The 23,300-nt window shown below is 47.8% G+C and overlaps 1 protein-coding gene across 1 annotated transcript in view; it reads left to right on the top strand.

Moving 5' to 3' along the window:
- The window catches only part of LOC119977218, a 469,907-nt gene that overhangs the window by 228,946 nt on the left and 217,661 nt on the right, over positions 1-23,300 (top strand). Inside the window, exons 5-6 of the mRNA XM_038817936.1 lie at positions 17,689-17,935; positions 19,567-19,611. Of these exons, the coding sequence (XP_038673864.1) occupies positions 17,689-17,935; positions 19,567-19,611 (292 nt within the window). The remainder of the gene's footprint in view (positions 1-17,688; positions 17,936-19,566; positions 19,612-23,300) is intronic.

Raw genomic sequence — 23,300 nt, 5'->3', positions numbered from 1 at the left:
TCTCAATCTCCTGTATTCCGCTTGGTTCTCAACAGTATTTTTTACCTGGCGCCTGCCGGAAGCATACTTTTTTCCCCCTTAATTTCTTAATTTCTGTCTCCTTTTTCATTCAGTGAACTCTGGGTTTGTTTGCCCTACCTTTTCCCTGTTAAGCGAATATATCTGGACTGTGCCCGAACCATTCCTACTTTGAAGGCAGCCGATTGTTCAGCTACAGTTTTTCCCGTTAACCTTTCGTTATAGCCTAACTGACCCAGCTCCGTTCTTGCCCCATTGAAATCCGTTCTCCCCCAGGTAATTATTTTTACTTTGGATTGCCTATTTCCATTTTCTATCATCATCCTAAACCTTACAATTCAATGACCACCTAAATGTTCATTTGATCTACCTGGCCCATCTCATTTCCAAGAACCAGGCCTAAATCCATCCTTTCTGGTTGGACATTGGTGTGTAGCTGAATTGTATTGTCAACTGATGCAATTTTCGCTGTATGCCCTGCTTGAATTAGTTAAAATGTTTTTAATTATCATAAAATGTGTTGAATACTGAAGCTAGGTCAGTCACATGGTACAACAGCAAAAGTGTAGGCAGAAAATGTTGGAAATAAACAAAGACAATTTTTTATTTTTGTATTCTGGTGGATGTCTTGTTCAGAGTTGCTGTTTGTTCAGATTTACAGCATACAGTTTTTTTAAATCTCTTCCGTTGGATAATATAATCTCGTTTCAGGCCTGGATTTGAGCTTCAATCTAACTCCGGTTGATGGAATGAAAGTTTCTTTTCTATAAGGATTCCAGGCACTGTGAATCTCAAATTAAACCCTGGAGGAGCCAAGTGCACTGTACAACACTACCCCTCACTGTTCATCAGTGCAGTAACTTGGCAATGTAGTCAGATGCATTTTAAATGCTTAATAGCCTCCACTTAAAATATAAAATAAACAGTACATCGTAACAAGGCAGCAATGAACAGGTCCTTCAACCAGACCTCATGGACTGTAACAACAACCCACGCATGCCCATGCTTAATGATGACGTCACACCCTTACTGATGCCGTCAGTATGTATATTAGTGTACACACTATAACACTTTTCCCACCTTAATTTTAATCTCCCTTTTAATTTGGTCTGCCATTCAAACATTAACACATAATGACACTCGTGTCTCAACTATACTGCAGTCTTTCAGGAGCTTTGTGACCACGCTGTGATCTTCACAATACCCCTGGTGTCTCCGGAGACACTGGTGAGTCTTGCCCCAATGGTGCCAGGCTTGTGGACGCAGAAGTGGGTTGGGTATCGGTGAATGAATGTTCCTCACCCTTTCCTGGAGCCGAGGCCACTCGATACTCCTGCTCATCAGGCACTATTTCCTGTTGGGTTTCCACAGTAGCATTCCCTTCTACCATGTGGTCTGGAAACTTGGTTGTTTCAGAGATTTGGCATTGACGAATGAGATCCTGGTGCCTGCGGATGTGAGTTTCACCATGAAGGAGACTGGACCACTTTGGTTGAGAATGACTCCAGGCGGCTAGCATGATTACTGCTGCAATTTCTCACATGGACGCAGTCATTGGGATTGAAATGTCTCTTCCTTGTTTATTGGTTATGTCACTCCTACTTCTCCTGCCTCCTTCCCACTCTCACTTTCACATCCGGATGGAGCAGGTAGAGTGGCGCCAACACTGTTGAAAGGTCGATCAGAAACTTCCCGTAGTAGCTCACCATGCCCAGAAATGACCTGAGCTCAGACTGGGGTTTGGAGCTTCTTTGATAACCTTGACTTTGTCCTGAAGAATAAAGGGATTAAGGGTTACGGTGTTCGGGCCGGAAAGTGGAGCTGAGTCCACAAAAGATCAGCCATGATCTCATTGAATGGCGGAGCAGGCTCGAGGGGCCAGATGGCCTACTCCTGCTCATAGTTCTTATGTTCTACCGGGCACAGACCTTGCATTGTGATTTGGTGAGCCAGAGATTTCACACTCTGCCTGGAAGATGCACTTGATATACTTCAGGAGCAGTCCTGTCTCTGAAAATCTCTTTAACAACTGGTCCAGGTTTCTGAGGTGCTTCTCAGTTTTTCCTCAGTTCAAGATGTCGTCCAAGTAAGCTGCTACATCAGGAATCCTCTGCAACAGATTATCCATTGTCCTTGAGGACACCCCAAAAACCAGACGGTTGTATTTGAACAAACCTTCGTGAGTGTTGATTGTAACATACTGTTTTGAGTCCTTCTCGAACAAGAGCAGCTGGGAGGCGTGGCTCATGTCTAGCTTTGAGAATATCTTGCCTCATGCAAGGGTTGAAAACAGATTCTTTGACCACGGCTTAGGTAAGTGTCCAGCTTGGGAGACTTGATTGACTGTGAGTTTGTAATCTCTGCATATCCGCACTGTGCCATTGTTTTGAAGAACTGGTATAATTGGGGCTGCCAGCGTGAGAATTCACTGGGCTCGATGATTCCTAACTTCTGCAGCCGTTCCAATTCCTTTTTACCCTTCATGCCAAAAGGTGCTATCCTAGACTTGAAAAAGCGAGGAGTAGCTTGAGGGTCCACAAGCAACTTAACTGTAGTAGTGCCCTGCTGTGTGCCCAGTTCATCTTTACAAACCTTAGGATTTTTCTGAATGACATCCTCTGTCACCTGTGTGTGCTTTATCTCACCTCCGTTCAACTGGACTTTACTGAACCAGTCAGACCCTAGTAGACTAGGCCGTACCCTTTTACTACCAGGAGCCTTGTTCTTGCTTCTTGGCTGCTCTATGCATTGTCCATCTCTAAAGCCCAAGAAATGGCATGGACTCTCTGGTGTACGCCCGTTATTTGATCCCTGCCTGAGTGAGGGCAGGCATTTGCTTAGAGCCCCAAGTCTTTCTGTAGGTTTCCTCACCGATGATAGAAGCAGAGACTCCCGTGTCCTCCTCCATCTTCACTTATTTTCCATCAACCTCCACTGAAGCATAGATAGGCTCTCCGTGTGCCTCATTCACGTTAATCACATTGTAGGAGCACTCCTCTTTCTGCCCTGTGCCTCCCAGGTGGTGCGCAGCTGACTGAGGCTTCTTTGAACTTGAGTTTCCCTACCCAGCCTTTGGCTTGCTGATAGCATCCCTGCACTTTTTAGCCAAAATACCCTTTTGTTTGTAATTGTGACAGACTGCGTCCATGAATTTACAATTATTCCTGTAGTGTCCCCCCACACCTGAAACATTCCACTGCTTTTGCCTTTTTGTTTGCTCCTCCTTGTTTATTTGATACACTGCACCCACCTGTGCTGTACCATTGGCCTTTTGACATTGTTTGTAGCCATTTCCATTCTTTAAGAAATTTCCAGTGCTTTTTTGAAAGTCAATGTGGCTTCTCCGAGTAGGCAGCGCTGTAGGTGTCCTCATTAATGCCAAAGACTAATCTGTCCCAGAGCAAATCCTCTAACACTGTCCCAAACACTCAATGTTCAGAGGTTAATTCAGCAACAAAGTTAGCCACTGACGGTCCTGCCTTATGAAAATGAGTATGGAATTTAATACCTTGGCAAATCATTGAGGTCTTAGGATTGTGGCGATTTTGAATGAGCACAACTAAATCGGAAAATGAAATATTCCCCGGTTTCCTTGGTGTTGCTAAATTCCTCATTAGCTTGTCAGTATTTACACCCCACACGCTCAAGAGAATCGAGCACTGCTGAGCCTCATCTACAACTCCATTTGCCAAGAAAAAGTGTCCCAACCTTTCCACATATTCAGTCCAGTCCTCGTGCCCTTTCACAAACTCACCGATATAGCTATGATGCTGCTGACTTGGTTTTTGTTGCCGTACTCCCGTAGCCGTGGGCCGGAGCCCTCTTCATTTCACTGAAGTGCTGGGCACGTGGCAGACCCGTTCAAACTAGCTAGGCCGCAAAACCTTATTGAACAGGCTGAAGCTCAGAACTTTATCCTCGTTGCCAAAAAGATGTAGTCACTTGGCAAGGTGGACGCATCGTTTCAAAAATATAAACTAAACGGCACAGCGTGCACACACAACCTGGCTGCAGTGATGAACACGTCCTTCAACCGAACCTCTTGGACTACAACAACAACCCATCCATGCCCGCGTTTACTGATGACATCACCCTCTTACTAATGTCAGTATACATATTAGTGTGCACACTATAACAATTAGAAATCCAATGTTGGCTGAGCACGAATTGGATCCAAAAATCAAAGTATGAAGTTATGACTTCTTGCTTTGATTTGACTGCATCACCTTCACTTGCACCCAACCGCAGGTGCTTGGCTGGCAGTGCCAGTACAACAGTTGTTATGCTTCCGCTGTAACAGCTTGAATTTCACAGTACCCTAGGTTCTGATCAGTAAAATAAATCCACACATTGAAAGCCCAAAGCCTTCGAGCTGGAGGATAGCTAAGCTATAATGCATTTACAACCAAGTTGCATCTGTAGAATAGAGCAAATGATTGTTTTTTTGCTGCAATTCAGAGCTCCAAAATGTGAGCTTTTATGCATCTGCTCATAGCAGTGATATATTGCATTTGCTCAGAGGAAATTGGAGCCCATAATGGCATGTGCAAATTAGCTGGTTTATTTAATGCTGGTCTCTGTCAGGCCAGCTAATGCCAGATAGATACAATAGCAACATAAGGAAAGCCACAAGCAGCTAGCGTGGGAAGGGGAAGATTCCAGGTTGGCAGAGTAATGACTGCCTCCTTGTTACTGAGATTGCAGAAAACTGATAGAAGGAGCTGACAAGCTCTAGACGCTTCCACCGACATTCTGTTTCCTGAATTAAAGAGAAGCATTCGTTGCTGTACCAATTTGATCTTTTTCACATCCCAGACTAGCTGTGCTTGAGGATTCTTTTATGGCATTGCTATATTTATCTAGTAGACCAGACAGGGGCTTATTAAATTGCCAGTTTCACTTCTTCGTACTGCACGGTAGCACAGTGGTTAGCACTGTTGCTTCACAGCTCCAGGGACCTGGATTCGATTCCCGCTTCGGTCACAATCTGTGTGGAGACTGCACGTTCTACCCGTGTCTGCTTGGGTTTTCTCCGCATGCCCCGGTTTCCTCCCACAAGTCCCGAAAGACGTGCTTGTTAGGTGAATTGGACATTGTGAATTCTCCCTCAGTGTATCTGAACAGGCACCGGAGTGTGACCACTCGGAGCTTTTCAACAGTAACTGCATTGCAATGTTAATGTAAGCCTATTTGTGACACTAATAAAGATTATTACTTTCTTATTCCTCTCCTTACATTCCATCTGCTTTCCAAATTAAGACTTTGTTTCCTGTCAATATTCATCTTCCTCCAAAAACAGAAAAAAAATTAATATGAGTAATGTTACGATCCAGTTGATGTTATAACTGGAAGGGAAGATGCCAGAATGGAATCCTGGCTCAAATGGGTGTAACTTTTATTTTTTTTCAAGTAAACGTGGAGGAATAGAATCGCAGGACCGCTAATTAGTTTTAACAAGAAAGGAACATTTATTGAACATGGAACAATTAGATTATAATGCAACACTCCTTTATTCCCCACCTTGGTTTAACAAATACAGACAAATTTTAAGATTAACATAAGATTACAAAGCGTATCGGAAACTACAATGGTCTCATTAACACACAAAGTCCCTTTTTAAAAAATTATTTTTATTCATATTTTTATCAAAACATAATTTTTGCATAACCGTTAACAACATTTAACACAACAAGGTAATCGTTAACAGTGTATACAGAAAAAAAACATGTAACATCCTCCCCCGGGTTGCTGCTGCTACTGACCTTTACTGCTCTCCTAGAAAGTCGAGGAACGGCTGCCACCTCCGAGAGAACCCCGCCATGGACCCTCTCGAGGCAAACTTTATTTTCTCCAGCTTGAGAAACCCAGCCATGTCACTAACCCAGGTCTCTACACTCGGGGGCTTCGAGTCCCTCCACATTAAAAGGATCCGACTCCAGGCTACCAGGGAGGCAAAGGCCAGAACGTCGGCCTCTTTCACTTCCTGAACTCCCGGATCGTCTGACACACCAAAGATCGCTATCTCTGGACTCGGCACCACCCGCGTGTCTAAGATCTTGGACATTGCCTTAGCAAATCCCTGCCAGAATCCCTTAAGAGCCGGGCATGCCCAGAACATTTGGACATGGGCTGCTGGGCTTCTCGCACACCTCGCATATCTATCCTCAACCCCAAAGAGCTTGCCCATCCTGGTTGCCATAATGTGTGCCTGGTGGACAACCTTAAACTGGATTAAACTAAGGCCCCCCCCCGCCCGCCCGACTGCACTCTAGATACAGTCTCTTTACTCACGGGGTCTTATTTGCCCATACAAATCCCGAGATGATCTTGTTCACCGCTTAAATAAGGACTTAGGGATGAAGATGGGAATGCACTGGAAGACGAACAGGAATCTGGGGAGGAACATCATCTTGAGAAAGCGGGAGCATGTCCCATCTTTTTTAAGTCCGCCTCCATCTGCTCTACCAACCGGGATAAGTTAAGCTTGTGGAGGGCATCCCAGTTTCGAGCCACCTGAATACCTAGGGACCAAAAGCTCTTTTCCACCACCTTAAGCAGAAGCTCTCCCAGTCTCCTTTCCTGCCCTTTAGCTTGGATCACGAACATCTCGCTTTTCTTCTCGTTTAATTTGTACCCCGAAAAATTGCTGAAGTACAAAGTCCCTTTTAAGCACACAGGATGATGATGATCAAATACACTCTCCATTCTGAATCCCAAGTGAATTTTTTGCGGATGTCTCCTCAGAATCCCCCCAAATGAATGTCATGTAAGAGTTTTCAAACTCTATTCCAAAACACGTTTTAAAATTTTCTCTCACAATACCTCTTTCCTGAAGTGCTTTGCATTCTTAAATCCAGTCGAGGTTTCTCAAATAATACATTCAATCAAAGATTCCGCTCCATTTTTTAGAAAAATATTTTTATTAAGGCATTTTGTATATACAACCAGAATATAAACAAACAGGAAACCTCATAACAAATAAATAACACCCAAATGCCCCACCTTCCCTGCAGTTCCCCTCCGCCCATCCTACCTCCACCATTTTAACCCCATTTATCCCCCCTCCTCTGCCGCTGACATCTTAACTGTCCATGAAGAAGTTGATAAACGGCTTACACCTCCGGACAGACCCATCCACTGATCGTCTCAAGGGGAACTTTTTCCAGCCGAAGGAACTCCGCCAGGTCACTCACCCAAATCCCCGGCTCCGACGGCCCCAAATCCCACCACTCCCATAAAATCCGTCTCCGAGCTACCACGGAGGCAAAATCCAAGACATTGGCCTCTCTCGCCCCCTGGACTCCTCGGTCTTCCGCCACTCTAAATATCGCCACTTCTGGACTCGGGACCACCTTCACCTTTAGCACCTCAGCCATAACATCCACGAACCCTCTCAGCTTTGGCCATGCCCAAAACATGTGAACATGGTTCGCAGGCCTCTCTGCGCACCGTCCACACCTATCCTCCACCCCGTCAAAGAACCTGCTCATCCTGGCCACCATCAAAAACGCCCTATGCTCTACCTTGAATAAAGCTAAGCCTGGCACATGGGGGGGGGGGGGGGGGGGAGATGCGTTCACCCTTCTCAAAGCCTCCTCCCACAACCCAGCCTCCATTTCCCCACCCTCCTCCAACTCCTCCTCCCATTTCCGTTGAACTTCTAACGGCTCTCCTTCTCAGTCCATTAACTCTTTAAAAATCTTGGATACCTTACCCTCCCCCACTCCTGCTTTGGATACCGCCTTGTCCTGCAGCTCCAAGGTCGGCAGGTCGGGAAAGGACAACACCTGCTTCCTCACATAATCCCGCACCTGTAAGTACCGGAACCCATTCCCACTGGGAAGCATACTCCTCTTCCAGTTCCTCTAAACTTGAAAAGCTGCCCACACAAAAAAGTCCCCAAATTGTTCGATCCCTGCCCACCGCCACCGTCGAAACCCCGCGTCTAAGCCCCCCCCCCGTGCAAATCTATGATTCCCGCAGAAGTGTCCACATCGAAGCATCCTCCAACCTCCGGTGCTGTCACCACTGTCCCCCCACCATCGAGGCCGCCGCCGCCACACACCCATGGAGTACCTGGCTGGCGGAAACCACAGAGGCACCACCAACAATGCCCTTAAGTTTGTACCCTTACAGGACGCTGCAGCCATCCGCTCCCATGCTGACCCTTCCTATACCACACACTTGGACTTAAATGTAGGGGGAAAGATCAAGAGGTTTACAGACGACTCAAAAATTGGCGATGTGGTAGATAATGAGGACTGTAGACTGCTGGAAGGTATCAATGAACAGGTCAGGCGAGCAGAAAAGCGGCAAATGGAATTCAACCCAGTGAAGTGTGAGCTGATGCATTTGGGAAACTCAAACAAGGCAAAAGAATGCACAGTGAATGGTAGCATTCTGAGCGATGTAGAGGAAGTAAGGGACCTCGGAGGAATGTCCACCGGTCCCCAAAGGACAGGCTAATAAGGTGGATAAGGAGGCATATGGAATCCTTTATTAGCTGACACATAGAATGTAAGAGCAGGCTGGTTATGCTGGACCTATTTAGAACATTAGCTAGGCCGCAACGCGAGTATTGTGTTCAGTTCACTGAGGCAGCAGTGCTAACCACTGTGCCACAGTGCCGCCTGTGGAACAGAAGAGGCTCGGGGAAATTTGATTGAGATGTACAAAAGTGTGAGGGGTCTGAATAGAGTGGATGGGAAAGGCTGTCAGTGACTATGAGGTATAGAGTGGATCTCTATCCATGCATTGCATTGCATGCACTGCCATGCATTGCACAGTTACCGTGGGGCAGCACGGTAGCATGGTGGTTAGCATAAATGCTTCACAGCTCCAGAGTCCCAGGTTCGATTCCCGGCTGGGTCACTGTCTGTGCGGAGTCTGCATGTCCTCCCCGTGTGTGCGTGGGTTTCCTCCGGGTGCTCCGGTTTCCTCCCACAGTCCAAAGATGTGCGGGTTAGGTGGATTGGCCAAGCTAAATTGCCTGTAGTGTCCTAAAAAGTAAGGTTAAGGGGGTTGCGGGTATAGGGTGGATATGTGGGTTTGAGTAGGGTGATCATTGCTCGGCACAACATCGAGGGCCGAAGGGCCTGTTCTGTGCTGTACTGTTCTATGTTCTATGTTCTATTTGTTCCGACCACCTCCAAGCGAAGTTCCTCAGAAGTTGTTGATCTGGGCGATACCCCTCAATTTGTCACCGTCAGGCTGGGAGACTGCCGCATTATTACAAACCTGTGTGAGGGAAAATAGCTGTCTTTATTCAACCCCTTCTGATGATAGTAGCAAGGTTTAATCGAACAAGGCTCCCTTACAGGGCCCGATAGACCCAATAGTTATGTTTAAAGGGAGCTAATTTAGCCAGTCTTTCTTAAGTTAAAGACAAGAGTGAGTTTATTAACCATTCAAAAGGTAAGGAGAAAAATGGGAAAACCCATGGATATACACTCATATAGATTAGAGTGCGAATTGAGTCCAGTAGTAAGTAAATAGAAACAGAAAGGTATAGAGAGTAGTCCTCGATTCACAAGGAGTAGATGATGAAGCACACGGCTCTTATGATTCAAAATTCCAGTCGGGTTGACTTCAGGAGGCAGATCATCAGTTTCCACGTTCCAGTCGAGTTGACCTCAGCAGGCAAATAGTTAGCTCTTTGATTCCAGTGTGCTGCAGTTTGACAGTGAAATTCCCCAGTTCTCTTTTCAGCTGCAATCCTTTTTGCTGGCTGGGCTGACTCCCACAGTTGCAGAAGAGAGATATACCTGCAAAAATGGATATTTTGCAGGGGCACTGCTGGCTGTATATGTTACTCTGTCACACACGTGCAGTGTGAGAAATGTCCAACTCCTTATCCTCACAGAACACACACCGACACTGGGGCAGCATTTTATGCTGGCTTTAAGTCGATTACTTGTTTAAGCCAACTGGAGGGCGGCATGGTGGCTCAGTGGTTAGCTCTGCTGCCTCCCAGCGCCAGGGACCCAAGTTCAATTCCGGCCTTGGGCACTTTCTCTCCGTGGCTGCGTGGGTTTCCTCCAGGTGCTCTGGTTTCCTCCTACAATCCAAAGATGTATGGATTAGGTGGATTGGCAATGATAAATTGCCCCTTAGTTCCCAAAGATGCGCCGGTTAGGTGGTTTGGCTGTGCTAAATTGCCCCTCAGAGTCCAGCAATGTGCAGGTTAGGTTATGGAGTTGTAGAGTGGGCAGGGGAGTGGAGGATTGGTGAAGACTTGATGGGGCAAATGGCCTCCTTCTGCACTGTAGGGTTTCTATGATTACATACAGGATCCCTCGAGCTGTGATGGCCAAATGTCCCAATATCTTTATCAGAGATAGTGATCGGTCTGTGGATGCTTTGTGCAGTAACTTGTCAGGAAAAGGGAAAGAATTACATTGTCTCTTAGAGAGACACCAATCCTCTCAGAGGCTGAACTGTACATTCTCATCCACCTTTGGGTTTGTATCAATTTAAAAAAAACTTAGATCTTACTTAAAGTCCAATATTTTCGTGTGTAATTTCCTGGTTTCTTTCTCCATCAAAATGACACTTTGGACATGGAAATTTTAATTGTGGAAAGAATGGCGCCTAGAAAAAGAATTAAGAAGTGATCTTGAGGGAACTGTGACAGTTTGGAGCTGTACTGACATGCGGTGCCACCGAGCTGGGTCGCCGAGCTGTGTCGACGAGCCGGGCCGCGGAGCTGGGCCGCGGAGCTGTGTCGACGAGCCGGGCCGCGGAGCTGGGCCGCCGAGCCAGGCCGCCGAGCCGGGCCGCCGAGCTGGGTTGCCGAGCCGGGCCGCCGAGCTGGGTTGCCGAGCTGGGTTGCCGAGCCGGGTTGCCGAGCCGGGCCGCCGAGCCGGGCCGCCGAGCCGGGTTGCCGAGCCGGGCAGCAGAGTCGCCGAGCCGGCGAGCCGGGCCGCTGATCCGGGTCGGCGAGCTGGGTTGCCGAGCCGGGCCGCAGAGTCGCCGAGCCGGGCCGCAGGGCCGCTGAGCTGGGTTGCCGAGCCGGGCCGCCGAGCCGGGCCGCCGAGCCGGGTTGCCGAGCCAGGCCGCCGAGCCGGGTTGCCGAGCCGGGCCGCCGAGCCGGGTTGCCGAGCCGGGCCGCCGAGCCGGGTTGCCGAGCCGGGTCGCCGAGCCGGGTTGCCGAGCCGGGCCGCCGAGCCGGGTTGCCGAGCCAGGCCGCCGAGCCGGGTTGCCGAGCCAGGCCGCCGAGCCGGGTTGCCGAGCCGGGCCGCCGAGCCGGGTTGCCGAGCCGGGCCGCCGAGCCGGGTTGCCGAGCCGGGCCGCCGAGCCGGGTTGCCGAGCCGGGCCGCCGAGCCGGGTTGCCGAGCCGGGCCGCCGAGCCGGGTTGCCGAGCCGGGCCGCCGAGCCGGGTTGCCGAGCCGGGCCGCCGAGCCGGGTTGCCGAGCCGGGCCGCCGAGCCGGGTTGCCGAGCCGGGCCGCCGAGCCGGGTTGCCGAGCCGGGCCGCCGAGCCGGGTTGCCGAGCCGGGCCGCCGAGCCGGGTTGCCGAGCCGGGCCGCCGAGCCGGGTTGCCGAGCCGGGCCGCCGAGCCGGGTTGCCGAGCCGGGCCGCCGAGCCGGGTTGCCGAGCCGGGCCGCCGAGCCGGGTTGCCGAGCCGGGCCGCCGAGCCGGGTTGCCGAGCCGGGCCGCCGAGCCGGGTTGCCGAGCCAGGCCGCCGAGCCGGGTTGCCGAGCCGGGCCGCCGAGCCGGGTTGCCGAGCCGGGCCGCCGAGCCGGGTTGCCGAGCCGGGCCGCCGAGCCGGGTTGCCGAGCCAGGCCGCCGAGCCGGGTTGCCGAGCCGGGCCGCCGAGCCGGGTTGCCGAGCTGGGCCGCCGAGCTGGGCCACCGCCCAAAACCATTTTGAACAGTTTAAAACATGAGAAAAACTGCTCACATCTTAGCAAAATCTTCAATACATACATTACACAACTTTCAAAACAAGCAGAAGATATTGTTCCGCTGTGAATTTGATATAACCTTCATCAACCACTCCTTCATATTTTGATATAAAACTGAAGGGTAATTTTGTCTGCCCTTGCTGAATACTTTATCAACATGAGAACACTTGCAAAATGCACTATGGAGCACCTCACAAAACATATTCATGTATTTTGTCAGGATCTGGACATTGATTCCTCATTATCCAATAATGGGGTTTCCAGATAAGTAAATCATAAATAACCTGATTTTACATCAAAATGGTTACTAACTGTGGAAGTCTAATTAAGTTTATGTGTGATATTTTAGAGACACAGCAATATTTCTTAATCCGTGTAAGTTCTTGCCTGGTACCCTGCTAATGAAACAGAAACAAAGGCCTTAATTGTAACTATTAGCTGTATGTGGCAGACTGAGACCAGGTCAATTTTTGCACCTGGGATTCATTTAATTCCCACCAGTTAACTTCCTTTCCACTTTGGGCAGTAGGTGGTGGACTGGGAGGCTGTTCAGAGAGCAGCTCAGTGGTCGGATTGGCTACTGGGGCCATCTTGTGGGGAACTGGTGATAAGGCAGCTGTGGAGATGGGGTGCAGGGGTGGTGGAGGCAGTGGACGTGACATGAGTGAGTCATTGACAGGGATGGCCTTAAGTTTCTTTGCGAGTCAAGGAGGGGAGTTTCTGCTACCTGGCTCCAGAAAGAAAGATTAAAAGGAGAGTTTTTTTCAAAAGCGCTTACCTACAGGCCTCATTTCTCTTCTCTGCAATTTTCTGGTCTGGTAAGAAACTCACTCCCAGTTCCCGCTTAGGTTCCTGAGGTAAATTTCAGTCAGCTACGAAGGACCATACATAAGAAAAGGCCATGGTGCACTATTATCATCTGAATCTAAACCTGCCATCATTGTGTGAATCTGTATTCATTGAGCTTATGAATTCGGCAACTTGTGCAATTGAATCGAGTTTTAATGGCACAATGTATGCCAAAATTGATGGTGTTACCGTGAGATTCCCTCGAGCCCCAGCTCTCAGAAACACCTTTGTTGGGCTCCATGAGAAATGTATCTTCAATGAAATGACTCCTACCCTCCTACCCCTGCATATTTCTGTTATCGGGGTGATACGCTTGCTATATCTAAATCTGCAGCTGCATGTAATAATTGCCTTGCAAGTCTTAATGGGCTCCACCCTGCGTTCAAATTCACAGTTGAAACCGAGGAGTAAAATGAACTCTTCTCCCTTGACGTGTCGCGACACCCTGGGCTAGTGCGCGGTCAATTCCAGACCCACTTGACCCAGAGTCGCAACACAGCTGAAATGAGATATTATTTAAAATACCCGAGGTCCTTGGTTGAGCCTAATAAACTACAGTCACCAGGTTTGACACTGCCAAGGGGCATGACCTGAGGAGGCCATGCCCATGAAGGGGGGGGGGGGGGGGGGGGGATTGGGTGAATAGGGGTCATGAAGGGTGGGAGGGTGAAGGTGGTGTCCTGAAGGTTGAGGGGGCTGAAGAGGGGAGTCCTGAAAGGGGGGGGGGGGGGGTCCTGCCATGTCCTCTGACCACCCAGGGAGTCTCCAATCACCTCCAAGCCCCCCCCCCCCCCATCAAGTGCGTGATCCAGAACGCGCCAGACTCACGATGTGACTCACATGTGGCTCGGCGCAAAACCCATCCTGGGCCTCACTTGTGATGCACCCGATGCAATGGGATCAGCGCCAGGTGCAACGTGGTGGGGAAATACTGGCCCACAGTGTTCAATATTAAATGTTATTCTGCAATTGGACAATATTTGCTAAATAATCCTTAGTGTGCCAAGAATTACACATGACAACAAATTTAAAATTGTCAGTCAGGCTTGCAGTGTTGTGTATTTGCATGTACTGGAAGCTACATACATTAATATACAGGGCCCTGATCTTTGCAGACAGAAAGAAGAATGCTTGGCAGTTAACTGCCAGTCACCATCAACTGGTGCATTACCCCCTTTCGTCCGATTACTGTTGGAAAACTCAAAAAGTTAGGGGCTGGTTTAGCTCACTGGGCTAAATCGCTGGCTTTTAAAGCAGATCAAGCAGGCCAGCAGCACGGTTCGATTCCCGTACCAGCCTCCCCGGACAGGCGCCGGAATGTGGTGACTAGGAGCTTTTCACAGGAACTTAACTGAAGCCTACTCGTGACAATAAGCGATTTTCATTTCATTTTCAATAAGCCCCTTGTTTGCTCTGCACCCTGACAATCAGAATGTTGTCCACTCGTGGATCGTTAAGTGGCTAGAACAGGAAGCTCCACCATGTGATGAAATCTTCACTGACATCCAGAGCCGGGAGGGAATCTGTCTCTGGGGAACAACATACAATTGATAGTGTTACTCGCCAACTGTAAAGAGCAGTACTTGATAAACAGACAGCACCCATTGGTAAACCACTAGTCAGTGCTGCTGAAGGTGGCTGCAGATTTAATTGAGCCGTGGCATTTTCAGCCAAACTTCTCATTGAAGGATTGCATGTTTTCCTGCTTGCGGCTCTTGTGGTGCCACACCTGTGGTACGTTCGCTAATTTAAAATCCAACTTCTGACTGAAGTGCTTATTTTTAAAACCCAGTTCTGAAATGAATAAGGTTTTTAAATTGGTCTGACCATTTTGCACTGCGCAATGCAAAAGAAAGTGGAGCAGAATAGAGAATTCTGGAACCTTGAGACAAATAAAGTCCAGGTTCAGACTCTTGGGGAAATAAGACAGAAATATCTTTGAGACAAAAAGCACTGCAAGAAGCCTGTGGAGCCTAAGTCCAGGGCACTGGAGAAATGTGTCAGGTATCCAGGCGGTGAGGGTAGGGAGGGTCAGGAGGGAGCCAAGGGGAGCGATTGAGGTCTTGGAGAGTAGGCTGGGGAGGGGGAAGAGAGGTACGTAGGTTATTGGGCCATAAGTGAAGGGTGCCCCGTTGGAAGGGGACTCCTGATGGAGGGGTATTTCTGCACTTGCCGCCCAGGATCCAGCTCCCTTTATTTCTGGCCTCCCCCCACACTCGGCTGTCATCCACCACTAGCCAAAAAATTCAGCTGGGAAGGAAAAGAGCCTTAAGTGGGCATTAAAGGCCTTAATTAGGAAAAGGCAACCGTAAAAATGGTACCAGTTTGGGGTGAGTGATGTTGGGATCCCGGGCGAGAGCTTAACTCTTTTCAATTTGTAAAACTGTGAGGAAAGGTTACTGTACCACAGGAGTGATAACACTGACCAATAGGTATCTTTTATGTTAAAACAAACTTTAATTTAACTCAGAATTAACCACATTAACAAGAGAAATAGCTTTACAGTTAACACTTACAACAATAATTAAGTGAAAGAAGAAACCTGTAACTTACTTTCTAAACCTGACACTATATTTAAATTAAACAAACCAATATAGTTCAAATGTCACTCCTGAATAAAGTTAACAACCAGGTTTCTACTTTTAGAATCTTTGAAGGGAGAAAGTTTCAGGGCCAAAATGGAAATACCTCTGTTCAGATTAAAATCCTATGAAGATCTAACTTTTCAGACTGACCTGGCTCCTCCCCTTAATTACATCATCGGTACCCAACCCTCAAGGCATTCTTTTGTCTCCTCTCAAAAGATGTTCCATGGCATGTTTAGCCAGGACCCCATAGAAATTATTTCACCCCAGTTATCCTTTGAATGTAAACGATGGGCACAATTCTCCCAAAAGGGAACAAAGTCCCCTAGCGAGCGTGTTTAGCCACGTGTTTCCTGGCGCTCTGAGTGCCGAGAAACACGTCTATTCAATGCGACTCGCGCTGTTACATAGAATTTACAGTGCAGAAGGAGGCCATTCGGCCCATCAAGTCTGCACCGGCTCCTGGAAAGAGCACCCTACCCAAGGTTAACACCTCCACCCTATCCCCATAACCCAGTAACCCCACCCAACACTAAGGGCAATTTTGGACACTAAGGGCAATTTAGCATGGCCAATCCACCTAACCTGCACATCTTTGGACTGTGGGAGGAAACCAGAGCACCCGGAGGAAACCCACGCACACACGGGGAGGGTGTGCAGACTCCGCACAGACAGTGACCCAAGCCAGAATCGAACCCGAGACCCTGGAGCTGTGAAGCGATTGTGCTATCCACAATGCTACCGTGCTGCCCACAATGCTACCGTGCTGCCGTGTATAAGGGGCCTGAATGGGAAATGCGTGGCCGAAGCTGCACATAGCTCTGTTTTGTACAGTGGGGAGCTCTGCTTTGCTGGAACTCCCCAGTGTAGCGAGAGATCGGGCACCCATGCCAGGCACTGCCTCGGCAGTGCCAACCAGGCCTGGCAGTAACCAGGCCTGGCAGTAACCAGGCCTGGCAGTACCCATGCCAGCTGGCAGTGCCACCTGGGCAATATGGTACTGCCAGGCTGGCACTCAGGTGGCACTGACAGGGTGCTCAGGTGGCACCCGCAGTGCAGGGCACTAGCTTGTCCAAAGGGTATGCAGCTGGGGGCCTCTGATCCCCCAGGAGACCTGCACAAATGCCATCCCATCTGGTCCCCATTTGTGAGGACCTGTGCTGCACGGCACTCACCCGAGGTCTGTGAGGTGAAGAGGATAAATGCCAAAGCCTCCGGTACCTCGGGAATCTGCCCATTCGAGAAAGGCTAACTGCCTAGCTCTAATATGCAGATTTGCAGCGGGATTCACATCGTAACATCTCACAAGATTGCGTTGGATCTTGCAAGGCATGGCGAGCAGAGCCAGGTAGATCCTGGGAGTGGGGTCTCCCGGCTTTCATCGGTCATGCTGTACCTTGGTGAGTTGCTTTTCCGGCGCAGCGTGGCCGTTAGCTTGTGCCAAATAGTTCATTAGCTATCTAGCTGTAAACAAGTAAATGGTTCTCAAATCTATCAGCAGAACACATCACCTGCAAAATTATTGATTACCTCACCTTTAGGACCCCTTAATCACAGCTTTAGCGGACATACTTTAACCCAGGTTTTAATAACATTCCTGCAAAAAATGTAAAATATGACAATTTCTTACATTCATCACAGTGGGAAAGGGAGGAAATTTCCTCTGTGCAATTTTACAATTTAACATGCCACCCCTACCTCAGAACCCACTTGGGGGTGGGGAACATGGGAGCGTAAAATGATGGCCTTTTTTTTGTGATGTTCATTGACGGATTGGTCAGGACATAAGGGATAACCTAGTTGCGCTTTTTCAAAGTAGTGCCATGGAACATTTTATACCCACCAGAGCAGCAGGTGCTGCCTAAGTTTGACGTCTCACCCAAAAGATAGCACCTCCGACAGTAGCACTGCCTTAATACTACGTTGGATTGGAAGCCTTGAATGATGTTCTCAAGCCCTGGAGTAGGATTTGAGCCTGGAGGCTGCGAGACAAAAGCATGTTACCAATTGAGCCATAGCTGACACGCATCCTAAAGTGCTTATAAGCATTGACCCTGGTAGATGCAAAATAAGATAAAAGTAAAATTATGTAAACTGACAACCTTTCAGATAAAAATATATCATATGTGTTATTAAAAAATTACTTTTGTGTCAATGGTTTGTATGTCTCAGGAACATTATTGGATAGTCTGTTCATTGATATAGTCAGACGGGTTGGTCACACAATAAAAGCCGCACCAATTTGTGTGTTTACCTAAACTGATATAATTGTGGAAGTTATGTGATAGTGGATTAAGTAAAACATTCTTTCTTTCTTTCTTGCATATCTTTAGACAGAAACCCTTGCTCCTGGTCAAACTGGTCCTGTACAGAATGTGGCTTCAGTTCCTGAAGAGTGCTCGAGTCCGGCATCATATCCAGCTGTTTCTAGATTACCCAAGACTCTCAGGCCACCATTAGGTCTCGGTGCTATCTCGAGGCTTCCTTCAGCAAAAAGCAGACTTGCATTCCAGAGCCAAAGAACATCGATAAATTCCACCGCACTTCACATTCAAGGGCAAGCTGGTCAGGAAATTGCAGGTAAATAATGAGTATTTGCGGTACTAGATCACCGAGCTAATTGGATACGAAGGTCCATGCCTTCATCCATATTTGCACACAAAATTGTTGCGGAACTTTTTATCATAACACCTAGAGTTGGCAGCTGTAAGGGAGATTAGATTCCATCAAATTAATAAAATTTACAATACATAGTCAGGATTGAGTTATTTGAAGAAATGGAGAGGGTTGACTCAGCTATTGAGTTGGTGTGCATATCTAGATGTTTAAAATGCACCGAATAAAGTACCATGTAATAGATTTGTATTCAAAATTAAAGCTCGTGGTATGAAAGGACAAATGGCTGCATAAAGATAAAACTGGCTAATGGACAGCAGAAAGTAGGAAGTGATAGTGAATGGTTGCTTATCAGACTGGAGGGAGCTACAGGAAAACTGATTTGGATATAAATTTGCAACCTGAACATGGATGTACAGAATATAATTTAAATGTTTATAGGTGACGCAAAATGTAATAAATAGTGAGGAGGATAGTAACGTACTTCGAGAGGGCACAGAATAATTATAAAGTTGGCAAACCTGTTGAAAAGTCGATAAGATCTAATTGGCCTTATAAATAGAAGCATAGCTCTTAAAAAGCTGGCTATGTAGCACCCAAATCAGTACTACCGATGCCGTTTTGGTCTTGTACGTGTGTGAATCATGCCAGAAGCCATTTTGGGGATGTCAGTAATGTAGGTGTTAGGAGTCCATGCCAGAAGTTTGTAGAGTGAGCAGATCATGACATCAGTAATGCTGATTTGATGCCGGTGTTGCCAGTTTTGACCTTGTCACTCCAGCTCTTAAGCACGTACAGTTAAATATGCATTCAGCAGTGGGGCGGAGCACCCCAGCAGCACCATTTAAAAGGAGCATCAATGCTGTCAGGTTAGTTGCTGATTAATTTCAACTGGCTATGTCTGAGTATGGAGAAGGTTTTGAGTTATTTAACATTGGCGGGGAGGGAGTAAGTGATGCTGAATGTGGAAAAAGGCTTGGTTTTGACTTCAAGGGTTCTGGTCAGACCACTTGCTCCTTGTCACGAGTGTTATCACATGACATGCAGTACGAGAAGGTGATGGAGCAGAGGCCACACAGAAGAGGACAAGATGCCCGTAGATGGAGGAGGACAGGGTTCTCAACAGGAGACCTTATTCACCCAGGATCTTTGAAGGGATGCTCAGACCTGCAACCTCAAAGCAGGGTAGGGATGGAACTGCCAGTGGCTATGCAAGTGATAATAGTTTTGAATTCTTTGTGTCTTAACCTTTCCAGGCTGGAGTGGGTGTTATCTCCCAATTCACCATTCATTATACGAGGCAGACAAAAACTTACTCACTATATTTCCACCCACATATCTAATCAACTGCAATTTCAGGTGGTATGGACACCTGCCCATCAGTGTCACTGCAAATTCTGTATCACCTCTTGTGAGTTTATCTTATTCATCCTTTAGCAGCCCTATCTCTGTCTTAATTCTCCTTCTGTTAATTCTGTACTTAATGGAATACTTTACTTTCTTCTATGTTCTTTGATATTGTCATTTCATATATCTCTTCATTGTTCTTGTTAGTTTCTTCAATATTTTTCACTGTTTTCCCTTTCTTTTCCCAGTTGTCACTGTGCCTTCTCTCCTGAAGGATTTGGCTCTTTATTGGGGTAAGGTTCTGTGGCACCAAGCACCCTCTAGTTTCAAGGTGTAATGGCCGTTAACAAGAGTTCGTTGTTGACATATGAAACTTAACACATTGTTAGTAAGTGGCTTGTCTGTCAGGGCCTTACAGACAAGCTGTTCCTGCTCTTACACAATATTGTGGGACATGCACTCACTCACATGGATACACAACGATATGCCAACACAGATAAATATACACAGAGATGCACACCGATAGAAAAAATACGTATAAGCACACAGATTCACACACGCAATACATGCATATAATATATACACAGATAGTTATATACAAACAGGCACATATGCACACATACAGATATACACACACATAGATACTCTCAGATACATACGCACAAACAGATGAATAGACACATGTACATACATATACATAGAAATACACACAATATACACACACAGCCACACATGTTTAACTAGAGTCGATAGTTCATTTTAAAGAGCTAACAACAGCATAGTGAGCTGAATTAATGCCTTCTGTGCTGTAGTTTTGATGAGTTTATCTTATTTCCACTGTTAAAATTTAAAAATCAGCATAAACTGGAGGATTGAACCTTGACATGTTCTGCTTGCTGTGGCTGAGAAACTCACTGGATTGACTTGCTTAACTAACAGGGGTCTATCAAATAAAACAGAAAATGCTGGAAATACTGAGCAGGTCTGACAGCATCTGTGGACAGAGAAACAGAGTTAACAGGTGAAATATTACCAATTCTAAAATGTTTCTGCTGTTGGATCAATAACAAGTCTTGACCTCAATAGTGTTGACCTGCTGCACACCTTTGCAGCCACTTGGGTCACTGTCTGTGCGAAGTCTGCACTTTCTCCCCGTGTGTGCGTGGGTTTCCTCCGGGTGCTCCGATTTCCTCCCACAGTCCAAAGATGTACAGGTTAGGTGGCTTGGCCATGCCAAATTGCCCTTAGGTTAGATGGGGTTGCAGGGTTACGGGGATAGGGTGGAGATGTGGGGTTAAGTGGGACGCTCTTTCCAAGTGCCGGTGCAGACTCAATGGACCGAATGGCCTCCTTGTGCACTGTAAATTCTATGAATCTATGATTCTATGAAAGGCAGCCCATTAACAGACTACGTTCCTAGGGACTGAAGCTGTGAATGGTTGTCAGCTCCACTGGGAAGGGTGAGTGCTGCTGATATTGGTAGGGAAGTGAAATGGCATCTCAAATTGGAGGTGGTGATTGAAATGGTCTGCAAAAATAAAGAAGGCCATAAATGCTGGGCCGTAATTGTTGGTTGGGGGGGGGGGGGGGGGGGGGGGGGGTAGTATTCTGCACTGGATGGTATGTAACCGCAGCCCTAGTTTTATTTATCCCTGTGATTCAAGGAGGGGTATATGAAGATTCAAACATACAAAATGGAGCAGAAGTAGGCCATTCGGCCCTTCGAGCCTGCTCCGCCATTTGGTAAGATCATGGTTGATCTGTTTGTGTTACAAGTTCTACATTCTCATCTACCTCCAATAACCTTTGATTCCCATGCCTAACAAATATCTATTTACCGCCACCGTTAAAATATGCAATGACCCCCCCCCCCCAACCTTCTGAGACAGAGAGTGGGACTTTCCACGCAAACTGTCGCAAAACGAGGTGGCTCGTCATTGGCCGGCGGCGGGATCTTCTGGCCCCGGTGTTATCAAAAGGGTTTTCCATTGAATGCAGCTCTCGCTGCCGTGAAACCCGCAGTGAGAGTGCGCTGTCAACGGGCAGAGAGTTCCAAAGTCACATAATCCTCTGAGAGAAAACATTTCTTCTCATCTCTGTCCTAAAAGGGCATAATTTTAAAATAGTACCCTCTAGTTCTGGACAAGCCCACAAGAGGAAACATTCTTTCCATGTCCATCTTCTCAAGACCATTGGATCTTATATACTTCAATCAAGTCACCTCTCACTCTTCTAAACTCCAATGGAAACAAGCCCAGTCAGTCCACCCTTTCTTCATTAGTCAGGAACCCACACATTCCAGGTATCACTCTACCAAACTTCCTCTCAACTGCTTCCAACAGATGGTCCTTTGGCCTGTTTCCGGATGACCCCAACTAGGTAACTGCCAGGCTCCGGCTTCACCGGGAGGCTCATCTGAGGTCCGGAAAATCCTGGCGGCATCAGGAACCAGGCCCCTTAATTAGCCAGTTGACAGCTGCTGGGCAGGTAACACTTGGCACATTTACCCTGTCTTTGGCAAGAGTGATGAGAGGCAGGATTGTGTTGGCAACCAACCCAAAGTGCTACCTTTAAATCAGTTACCAGCTGGCATTCAAAAGAAAAATCGAGATTATAATTCAAAATGGTTAAATTCAGTATTGAGTCCAGGAGGCTGCAACGTGCTTTATTGAAAGATGTGCCTCGAGTTTATAGTGAACATCATTGGAAACGTGTAGGAGGCTGAGGACATGGTCAGCGTGGGAGTGGAGCAGTGAAGTAAAATGAGAGGCCACTGGAAGCGCAAACCGAGCAGAGGTACTTTGCATACCTGTCATCCAGTCTGCGTTTGATCTCCCCGTTGTGCAGCAGACTGCCTCACGAGCAGCGAACGCAATGTACTGAACTGAAAGAAATGTAAGTAAGTAAATTGATGTGTTACCTGGAAGTTGTATTTAGAGTCTTGCGCAGCAAGAAGGATGGAGGTAAAAGTAGAGATTTTGCAATCCCTGTACGTGGATAGATATATTGAGCTTCCAATCACCTCACATTTAATTATCTGCTCCACTGCCACTCTAACCTCTCTGTCCTCTGCCTTCCACACTTCCAATAAAGCTCAGTGTAAACTCAAGCAACAGCACCTCATCCTTCAAATGGACATTTTACAGTCTTCTGGATTTGACATTGAGTTCAACAATTTCAGATCATAACCCCTGTTTTGTTATGCTCTTGATGTAGTATAAGCTGCTTCCTTGATGTGCACTCTGACAAAGGAAGGTTCAGATTTGGAGATAGCTTTAAGACATTTATTAGACTGTTAACGATTCTCCTACTTGGATTCGACTCTCCTGTTCATCCTGCTATAGCTACTCAGACTCTCTAACCAGTTTGCTACAATCCACGTGGTGGGTGTGATATGTTTCAAATCAACCCTGTGTACTCACTGAGTGTCTCCACTGGAATGAGAGAGATCATGGGCGAAATTCTCCGATGTCCGTCGCAATGCCCAGGACCGGCGGGCAAAAACGGCGCTGATGACTTCGGCGTCGGGCCCCGCAAAACATCCCATATTCTCCGGGCCCGTATGGGCCACTCTCTTCCCAACACACCGGCACTCGCAGTTTGTCAGTTTTCTCTCTCTTTGTCAGTTCTCTCTCTCTTCCCACCCACCCCTCCCCCTCCCCCCTCCCCACACTCCCCTGCCCCCCCTCCCCTCCCCTTCCCCCCTCCCCCTCCCCTCCCCTTACCCACCCCCCCTCCAACCCATCGGCACTCGCAGTTTATCAGTTCACTCTCTCTTTGTCAGTTCTCTCTCTCTTCCCACCCACCCCTCCCCCTCCCCCCTCCCCACACTCCCCCTGCCCCCTCTCCCCTCCCCTTCCCCCCACCCCCTCCCCTCCCCTTACCCACCCCCCTCCAACCCACCGGCACTCGCAGTTTATCAGTTCTCTCTCTCTTTGTCAGTTCTCTCTCTCTTCCCACCCACCCCTCCCCCTCCCCCCTC

The sequence above is a fragment of the Scyliorhinus canicula genome, chromosome 14 (genome assembly GCF_902713615.1).
Source record: "Scyliorhinus canicula chromosome 14, sScyCan1.1, whole genome shotgun sequence".
NCBI lineage: Eukaryota > Metazoa > Chordata > Chondrichthyes > Carcharhiniformes > Scyliorhinidae > Scyliorhinus > Scyliorhinus canicula.
Note: the sequence above shows the minus strand (reverse complement) of the source record. Positions and strands in the feature narration are given on the sequence as shown.